A 10,521-nucleotide genomic window follows, 5' to 3' on the forward strand; every position below is an offset into this window, starting at 1 on the left:
ATCGCATCCTCTGTCGTCCCCTTCTCCTCCTGCCGCTAATCCCTCCCAGCATCAGAGTGTTTTCCAATGAGTCAACTCTTCGCCATGAGGTGGCCAAAGTACTGGAGTTTCAGCTTTAGCATCATTCCTTCCAAAGAAATCCCAGGGCTGATCTCCTTCAGAATGGACTGGTTGTTCTCAAGAGTCTTCTCATATCTTAGGTATTGAAAAAAAAAAATGCTGTAATGAAAATAGGGCTGCACAAATCTTTTCGAATTAGTGTTTTGTTTTCTTTGGGTTAGTACCCAGAAGTAAAATTGCTGGATCATATGGTAGTTCTATTTTCCTCAGTCTTTGGCTCATTTTATTTATTCCTATAGAGTGTCTTTTGAAGCAAAATTTACCTATTCTTTAAATGTGTAATAGAATTCATCTGCGAACCCACGGAGTCCTAGATTTTGTTTGCTGGAAATTATTTACTAATTCAATTTCATTACTAGTAATTGTTCTATCCCCATTTTCTATTTGGAGATGGCAATGGCACCCCACTCCAGTACTCTTGCCTGGAAAATCCCATGGACGGAGGAGCCTGATAGGCTGCAGTCCATGGGGTTGCTGAGAGTCGGGACACGATTGGGCAACTTCACTTTCACTTTTCACTTTCATGCATTGGAGAAGGAAATGGCAGTCCACTCCAGTGTTCTTGCCTGGAGAATCCCAGGGACAGGGGAGCCTGGTGGGCTGCCGTCTATGGGGTCGCACAGAGTCGGACACGACTGAAGCGACTTAGCAGCAGCAGCAGCATTTTCTATTTTTTCTGGACTCAGCATTAGCAGATAATATCTTTTTGGAATTTATCCACTTATTCCAGGTTTTCCAATTTTGGATATATAATTATTCATAGTATTCTCTATGATCCTTTGTATTTCTGTGGTATTGATAGTAACTTCTCTTTTACTTTTTATTTATTCAGATCCTTTCTTTTGTTTCTTGATGAGTATGGCTATGTGTTTGTCAATTTTATCTTTTCAATGAACCAGCTCTTATTTTCATTGATTTTCAGTCTCAATTTCATTTATTTCCACTCTTTTCTTTATTATTTTAACCTTCCACAAACTTGCAGAGAGGGTTGTTCTATTTTTTGTATATAGGTGTAAATTTAGATTGTTTACCTGAGATTATTCTTGTTCTTAAGGTAGGCCTGTATGGCTACAAATTTCTGTCTTAGAACTGTTTTTCCTGTGTTACATAGATTTGGGATGGATTGTCTCTATTTTCCTTAGTCTTAAGATATCTTTTATTTCCTTTTTAATTTCTTCAGTCAACTACTGATCGTTTAGTAACATGTTTCTTTTGGTCTCCACGTGTTTTTAGCCATTTTTCTTCTGGTGGTGGATTTGCAGTTTCATACTATCATGGCTGGAAGAGGTGTTGGATCACAGATTCAAATGTAAAACCTAAACTGTAAGACTTATGAGAAGACAGAAAATATTTGTAGTTAGCAGAGATTTCTTCAAAAGCCTTATTCTTTAAAGAAAAAAAAAAAAAAACAAAAAAAAAGACTGGATTTCTTAAAAACTGAGAACTTCTCTCAAACACACTGTTTGAAGAAAGAAAAAACTTGTCATAGACTGGGAGAAAATATTTGTCAGGAACATTTCTGAATGGACTTCTAGCTATGATGATAAAGAACTCTCAAGACACAGTAAGAAGAAAGCAGCCCAGTTTACAAAAAAGGGGTAACATATTTGGATAGAATTTTTCCCACTGAAGAAGAATGTGGATGTTAAAAAAAAGTACATGAAACATTGCTCAGTATCATTAGTAATAACAGAAATGTAGTTGAAAACCATGATGAGAAACCACTAAGAACTTATTAGAATGCATGAAATTAAAAAGAAAAAATTAACAGTTCCATGTTTTGGTGAGGATATGTTATATTTGGGACTCTGATAGCACTGCTGATGAGAATGTAAGTGGTATGACCATTTGGAACACAATTTAGCAACTTCTCATACAATTAAACGTATACTTAAGGTATAATTCAGCTACCCAGGGTAAAATGATAACATGTACACATAAAATCTGCGTGAGAATATTCATAGTATCCTTAGTCATAATCATCCTATACTGGAAACAACTCTTATGTCCTTGAACTGGTAAATGGAGGAACATCATTGGTACATACAGATAGTTATAATACTCTGCAGGAAAGGATGATGAGCTTTTAATTCAGACAACAGGAATGAATCTGAAACGCATTGTCCTAAGTAAGTAAACTCAGAGGATGTGATTCCGTATGACATTCTGGAAAACCAACACTACTGTAGTCACTCAGTTGTCCGACTCTGTGAGACCCCATGGACTGCAGCACGCTAGGCTTCCCTGTCCTTCACCGTCTTCTGGAGCTTGCTCAGACTCATGTCCATTGAGTCAGTGATGCTATTCAATCATCTTGTCCTCTGTTGTCCATCCCCTATTCGGCCTGCCTTCAATCTTTCTGAGCATCAGGGTTGTTTCCAATGAGCCGGCGCTTTGCATCAGGTGGCCAAAGTATTGAGCTTGAGCTTCAGCATCAGTCCTTCTAATGAATATTCAGGATTGAGTTCTTTAGGATGACTGGTTTGATCTCTTTGCTGTCCAAAGGACTCTCAAGAGTCTATTCCAACACCATACAGTTCGAAAGCATAATTCTTTGGTGCTCAGCCTTCTTTATGGTCCAACTCTCACATCTATATATGACTACTTGAAAAACCATACCTTTGACTAGACAGACCTTTGTTGCAAAGTAATGTCTCTGCTTTTTAATACATGGTCTAGGTGTGTCATAACTTTTCTTCCAAGGAGGAGCATCTTTTAATTTCATGGCTGCAGTTACCATCTGCAGTGATTTTGGAGCCCAAGAAGATAAATCCCATCACTGTTTCCATTGTTTCTCCATCTATTTGCCATGAAGTGATGGGACCGGATGCCATGATGTTCATTTTATAAGTGTTGAGTTTTAAGCCATTTTTTTCACTCTTCTCTTTCACCTTCATCAAGAGGCTCTTTGGTTCCTCTTTACTTTCTGCCTTAAGGGTGGTATCATCTGGATATCTGAGGTTATTGATATTTCTCCCAGCAATCTTGATTCCAGTTTGTGCTTCATTCAGCCCAGCATTTCTCATGATGTCCTCTGCATATAAATTAAATGAGCACGGTGATAATATACAGCCTTGACGTACTCCTTTTCCTATTTGGAACCAGTCTGTTGTTCCATGTCCAGTTCTAACTGTTCCCCTTTGACCTGCATGCAGGTTTCTCAGGAGGCAGGTAAGGTGGTCTGGTATTCCCATCTCTTTAAGAATTTTTCACAGTTTGTTGTGATCCACACAGTCAAAGGCTTTGGTGTAGACAATAAAGCAGAAGTAGATGTTTTTCCGGAACGTTTGTCCTTTTTCAATGATCCAATGGGTCTTGGCAATTTGATCATTGTTTCATTTGCCTTTTCTAAATCCAGCTTGAACATCTGGAAGTTCTCGGTTCATGTACTGTTGAAGGCTCGTTTGGAGAATAATGAGCATTACTTTGCTAGCCTGTGAAATGAGTGCAATTGTGCATCAATTTGAACATTCTTTGGCATTTCCCTTCTTTGGTATTGGAATGAAAACTGACTTTTTCCAGTCCTGTGGCCACTGCTGAGTTTTCCAAAATTTGCTGGCATATTGAGTGCAGCACTTAACAGCATCATCTTTTAGTATTTGAAATAGCTCAACTGGAATTCCATCACCTCCACTAGCTTTGTTCGAAGTGATGCTTCCTAAAGCCCACTTCACTTCACACTCCAGGATGTCTGGCTCTAGGTGAGTGATCACACCATCATGATTATCTGGGTCATTAAGATCTTTTTAGTACAGGTCTTCTGTGTATTCTTGCCACCTCTTCTTAATATCTTCTGCTTCTGTTAGGTCCATACCATTTCTGTCCTTTATTGTGCCCATCTTTGCATGAAATATTTCCTTGGTATCTCTAATTTTCTTGAAGAGATCTCTAGTCTTTCCCATTCTATTGTTTTCTTCTATTTCTTTGCATTGATCACTGAGGAAGGCTTTCTTATCTCTCCTTGCTAGTCTTTGGAACTCTGCATTCAGATGGGTATATCTTTCCTTGTCTCCTTTGCTTTTTGCTTCTCTTCTTTTCTCAGCTATTTGTAAGGCCTCCTCAGACAGCCATTTTGCCTTTTTGCATTTCTTTTCCTTGGGGATGGTTTTGATCACCACCTCCTGTACAACGTCATGAACTGTAGTTCTTCAGGCACTCTATCAGATATGACTCCTTGAATCTATTTGTCACTTCCACTGTATAATCGTAAGGTATTTGATTTAGGTCATACCTTAATGACCTAGTGGTTTTCCCTACTTTCTTCAGTTTAGCTCTGAATTTTGCAATAAGGAGTTCATGACCTGAGCCACAGTCAGCTCCTGGTCTTTTTTTTTTTTTTTGCTGACTGTACAGAGCTTCTCCATCTTTGGCTGCAAATAATATAATCAATCAGTATTGACTATCTGTTGATGTCCATGTGTAGAGTCGTCTCTTGTGTTGTTGGAAGAGGGTGTTTGCCATGACCAGTGCATTCTCTTGGCCAAACTCTGTTAGACTTTGCCCTGCTTCATTCTGTACTCCAAGCCCAAGCTTGCCTGTTACTCTAGGTATCTCTTGACTGCCTACTTTTGCATTCCAGTCCCCTATGATGAAAAGGACATATCTTTTTTTGGTGTTAGTTCTAGAAGGTCTTGTAGGTCTTCATAGAACATTCAACTTCAGCTTCTTCGGCATTAGTGGTTGGGGCATAGACTTGGATTACTGTGATATTGGATGGTTTGCCTTGGAAACGAACAGAGATCATTCTGTCGTTGCACCCAAGTACTGCATTTCAGACTCTTTTGTTGACTGTGAGGACCACTCCACTTCTTCTAAGAGATTCTTTCCTACAGTAGTAGATATAATGTTCTTCTGAATTAAATTTGCCCATTACAGTCCATTTTAGTTCACTGATTCCTAAATTGTCGATGTTCACTCTTGCCATCTCCTGTTTGACCACTTCCAGTTTACCTTGATCATGGACCTAACATTCCAGGTTCCTATGCAGTATTGTTCTTACAGCATTGGACTTCACTTTCAGCACCAGTCACATCCACTACTGGGCATTGTTTCTGCTTTGCCTCAGCCTCTTCATTCCTTCTGGAGCATTTCTGTTTTTCTCCAGTAGCATATTGGGCACCTGATGACCAAACAAAACTATAGGGATTGAAAATTGATTAGTGGTAGGCTGGGTGAGGAAGGCAGAGTTGTTGGTGGGCATTGTTTACAAAGTGGCATGAGGAAATTTGGGGGGGTATGGAAACTTTCTATGTCTTTATTGTATTGTTAATACATGATTATTTGCATGTATTAAACAGCAAGCAGTTGTACACTTTTACTGTTTAACTGTATGTAATACAGTTAAAACTCAACATTCAGAAAACTAAGACCATGGCATCTGGCCCCATCACTTCATGGCAAATAGATGGGAAACAATGGAAACAGTGAGAGAATTTATTTTGGGGGGCTCCAAAATCACTGCACCTGGTGACTGCAGCCATGAATTTAAAAGACGCTTGCTCCTTGGAAGAAAAGCTATGACCAACCTAGACAACACATTAAAAAGCAGAGACATTACTTTGCCAACAAAGGTCCATCTAGTCAAAGCTATGGTTTTTCTAGTAGTATGTATGGATGTGAGAGTTGGACTATAAAGAAGACTGAGTGCAGAAAAATTGATGCTTTTGAACTGTGGTGTTGGAGAAGATTCTTGAGAGTCCCTTGGACTGCAAGGAGAGGCAACCAGTCCATCCTAAAGGAAATTAGTCCTGAATATTCATTGAAACGGAGAAGGCAATGCAACGCACTCCAGTACTCTTGCCTGGAAAGTCCCATGAATGGAGGAGCCTGGTGGGCTGCAGTCCATGGGGTAGTGAAGAGTCGGACACGACTGAGCGACTTCCCCTTCACTTTTCACTTCCATGTATTGGAGAAGGAAATGGCAACCCACTCCAGTGTTCTTGCCTGGAGAATCCCAGGGACAGGGGAGCCTGGTGGGCTGCTGTCTATGGGGTCGCACAGAGTCGGACACAACTGAAGCGACTTAGCAGCAGCAGCAGCATTCGTTGGAAAGACTGATGCTGAAGCTGAAAGTCCAATATTTTGGCCACCTGATGTGAAGAACTGACTCATTGGAAAAGACCCTGATGCTGGGAAAGATTGAGGGCATGAGGAGAAGGGGATGACAGAGGATGAGATGGTTGGATGGCATCACCAACTCAACGGACATGAGTTAGTTTGCATAAGCTCTGGGAGTTGGTGATGGACAGGGACGTCTGGCATGCTGCAGTCCAAGGAGTCACAAAGAGTCGGACATGACTCAGCAACTGAACTGAAACCTAACTTAAAGAAAATCATTAGCACAAGTATCAGCAGTGTTGCACAACAGAGAAAAGATCAGTGAACCTGAAATCAATACAATACAAATGTAACCTGATTTCAAAAGAAATATTACATAAGAGAGAGAGAGAAATGTATACACCTGTGGAAGAGTAGCAAGCAGTAAATGTACATGTAATTGGAGTGTCATAGAAAAAGTACAGTATAGACACTTATTTGTCCATTTTATATTGGAGTATAGTTGCTTTATAATGTTGTGTTAGTTTCTACTGTATGGCAATGTGAATCAGATGTATATATATGTGTGTGTGTGTGTGTATAGAGAGATATATATACACACACATATATATCCACGATTTTTCAGGTATTCTTCCCATTTACATCACCCAGAGCATTGAGTAGAGCTCCCTTTGTTATACAGTAGTCTCTCATTAGTTATCTATTGTAAGCGTAGTAGAGTATACATGTCAATCCCAATCTCCCAATTCATCCCACCCCTGTTTTCCCTCTGGTACCCGTAAGTTTGTTCTCTATTTATTTTTTATTCTCTATTTATTTTATTCTGTATTATTTGAATTTGAACCACAACATTCACCCCAGAGATTCACCCCAGGGAATTTATTGACCCTAGCAGGATAAATAAATTCTAAAAATGTACCAAAGAATCCCCATTAGACTAAAAACAAAAGAAAAAGCTGCCAGTAAGAGAGGCAAAGAGCATGTTACATTCTTCCTCACCTCAAAGAGTAACAGCTGACTTCTCTCAAGACACTGTGAAGAACAGAAGACAATAACTTCTGCTAATGTGCTGAAAGAATACCCTAGAATTCCCTCTCAAAGAGAAATCTTTCAAAACTGAAGCTGAAATAAAGGAAAACTGTTTCAGATAAAGAAGAGCTAAGAGAATTTGTCATTAGACCACCTGAACTAAAAGAACTGATAAATTCTCCTGGCTGAACAAAAATTATACCTAATGAAAATTCAGATCCACAGGAAAGGAGAAAACATCTTTCTGGCTTAAAAGGCTATATTTTTGGCCCTCGCCTATTGCTCAGATTAATCTCATAAAATGTTCTCTTGAACTCACTTCCCTGCCCAGCGTTTTTACAGATTTGTTTTGTTTCCAAATTCTGCAAAACCCATTAGTAGATCTGAAGTCAATCTAGAGGGCCCTGACCTTTAATTTACTTCTGGAGAGGTAAATAGAATGGAATATACCACAGTACACTGTTGTGGGTGCTAAATATTAACTTCTAGCATTATGCATGTGTTTGCATACTGGTTTAACACTTAAAATGTGTTTTAAAACTTAAAACGTGTTGATCTCTGGGTTTACAATCGAAAATATTTGGAAAACACTGCCCTAACTCTACTGACCTTTGTATTTCTTGAGCACGTCAGTTCCTGTATGTTTTTGCCACCTGAGAACTATTTCCTTTTTTTTTTTTTTTTTAATGGCTAGCTTCTTTTCAGGTTTTAAATTTGTACTCAAGTATTACCTTCTCAAAAACGTCTTTACTATCTTTCTAAAAGAACATGGTACTGTAATTAGTGTCAGCGTGACCTGAAAAAAATCCTAGAGCTAAAGAGCATCAAAAGTCATTTTTGAACTTACCCTGAGTTTGTATCTGATCGTCAGACCTTTCGCAATACATGTCAGTACTGGAAAAAAATGTAGGAAAGCCAAAAACTATTATGATAGACTGTTTTGGTAGAAAAACATTATTAGATTTCTCTACATCTGTTTCCCTGGAATTCCAATGCACAGAGTCTTGTGTTGTTTTATTTACTTTTTTTCAATTAACATCTTGCCTTTCATTCCTCATTTCTTCCTCTTTACTGGAAGTTATTATTTGCACTAGATATTTGGTCTTATATGAAAGCAAGCTTTCAGTATTATGGAATTTCTCCACTTTTCAGTGGTCAAATGTGACTATCCAATCGTCGAAAATGGAGCAATAGTATCAGGATTTAGAGGAAAATATTACTACAATATGCAAGTTGTATTTCAGTGCCATGATGGTTTTCACCTTCACGGGAGTAGCACAATTGTCTGTGGTGCAAATGGGACCTGGGAGCCCAAGCTACCAAAGTGCTCTGCAAAAGGTATGAAGGTGTTGGTTTCCTTTTTCTTTTTTAAAAGATTTTATTTTTTCCACAATAGATTTCAATGATATGGAGCAATTGGAAAGAAACAGTTTTAGTACTTTTGTCTGTCTTATATTCATTTCCATGTTACATGTTTGACTTCTAATTCACAAAGAAACTTGTTTTGATTTTCCTTTTATAGACTCTTAGCATGTTGCATACATCACACAGATGCATAAATTTCTCTTGTTCAACATCTTTACATGTAAAATAGATCACAAACATTTTTTAGTGTAAATTAAAGTGTTAGTAGCTCAGTTGTGTCCAACTTTTTGCAACCCCATGATGGACTGTAGCCCACCAGGCTCCTCTGTCCATGGAATACTCCAAGTAAGAATACAGGAGTGGGTTGCCATTCCCTTCTCCAGGGATTGAACCTGGGTTTCCATTACAAGCAGATTCTTGACCATCTGAGCCACCAGGGAAGCCCAAATTAACACATGTGCATTTTTACCTAAATAAGTATGAAAAACATAATTCATGTAAGTGAATATTAGTAGAAAGCAATAAATCCCAAGTAATTAAATGAGTTTATATATATTTTTTGTCTGTTTGTTTTCCAGAAGCAATTGCTACCACTACGGCGTCTGCAACTTCCAATGCCTCAGGTTTCATAAAGTCCTGCTTATATTTGTCAATATCCTTTAAATTCCTTGTGATGTTTTAAAATCCTTTAAATGTCTGGTGATTTACACTCACTAGAACTTTTAGTAATAAAAGGAGGAAGAATGCATTTATAGCCATTTTTGCTATTATACTTAGTGAATCTAAAATTATAGGTCATAGTCCACAGATGTAAAAAGGTTTGTAAACGTAGGTAATTTATGTAAACTTCTTTACATACGTGTGTAATGATTGAATGCCTCCCTCACTGTGTGATAGTAAAGTTAACAGCAGGATGCATTTAAAGCTCTGAGCACAGTGTCTGGTGTCTAGAAAGGTCTTAAAGGTAGCTCACCTAATTTACAGTTTCATTGGAGTCAATATTAATGTAGAAATCAATATTAATTAAGGTCCATGGCTTCTGTTTTTTAATATGCATGTTTTCTGTGTCATTAACATTGATAATTTATTCATTGTAAAAGTGATCTGTTGACATCTGTACAGGGTATCATCTGGGTCCAGGAATGTTTCATTTTCCTGCCAACAGCCAGTTTGGTTCTTTTTATAGAGTACAATTTTAACTGGGAAATTTCTACTGTCTCCAGAACAAGATTTGTATTTCTACTCCCCATCCCAACCTAACCACCTCATACAATTATTTTTTTCTCTTTACTGGCTTTTATTTATTTATTTATTTTTGGCAACAGAAAGGGAATTGCATAACAATGGAAGGGCAGCAAAAGTCCTTATTTGTGGAAATGAAATGGAGGATCTCTGGCAGGGTTTACTGAGCAGCCGCTCTGCCTAAGACTTGAGAGACTATCTTGATACGGTGAAAGGGATTATCTTCCTGCGTCCAGGCTGTTATCTTTGGCTTCTTTTTGGATGCAACAGAAGCAAGAGAAGAGTGGCAAGAGCATTAGCCTGAGCAGACCGCTCTGCTTACTCAAGTAACATCATTTCAGTGATTTCTAGTTTCTCACTGTTGAATGACTCAAACAAATGCCAATCACTGCCTTCCAATTTGTTTACTTCCTATTGTCCTGTAATTTTAAGGATTGAGGGGAATTATTCATATTAGGATGGTAATTAGAATACCTGTTTATAATTCCTGTAAATCTGGTACTCCGTAACTTCCTCGAGTATCTTGGGGGTGCTGTGAAGTTCTGTGAAGAAAGCAATGTCTATGGATGATACATGAAGACTGCATATGAAATCTACACTCACTGACTCACTCATGTTTGCTCACATGGCCCTAGTGGGAATGTGCACTGTGGTATGTTATGCTTATTGATGCGCTCTTGAGAGTTGACCATAAGCATCTCATAATGA

General features: G+C 38.4%; 1 protein-coding gene across 1 annotated transcript in view; it reads left to right on the top strand.

The window, feature by feature from the left end:
- The window catches only part of LOC104981886 (membrane cofactor protein-like), a 38,777-nt gene extending 28,780 nt beyond the window's left edge, over positions 1 to 9,997 (top strand). The window contains exons 6-7 of the mRNA XM_010831138.1: positions 8,359 to 8,544; positions 9,897 to 9,997. Of these exons, the coding sequence (XP_010829440.1) occupies positions 8,359 to 8,544; positions 9,897 to 9,997 (287 nt within the window). The remainder of the gene's footprint in view (positions 1 to 8,358; positions 8,545 to 9,896) is intronic.
- Positions 9,998 to 10,521: the final 524 nt, after the last annotated feature.

This window comes from Bison bison, unplaced genomic scaffold (assembly GCF_000754665.1).
Source record: "Bison bison bison isolate TAMUID 2011002044 unplaced genomic scaffold, Bison_UMD1.0 scf7180017864524, whole genome shotgun sequence".
NCBI classification, from domain to species: domain Eukaryota; kingdom Metazoa; phylum Chordata; class Mammalia; order Artiodactyla; family Bovidae; genus Bison; species Bison bison.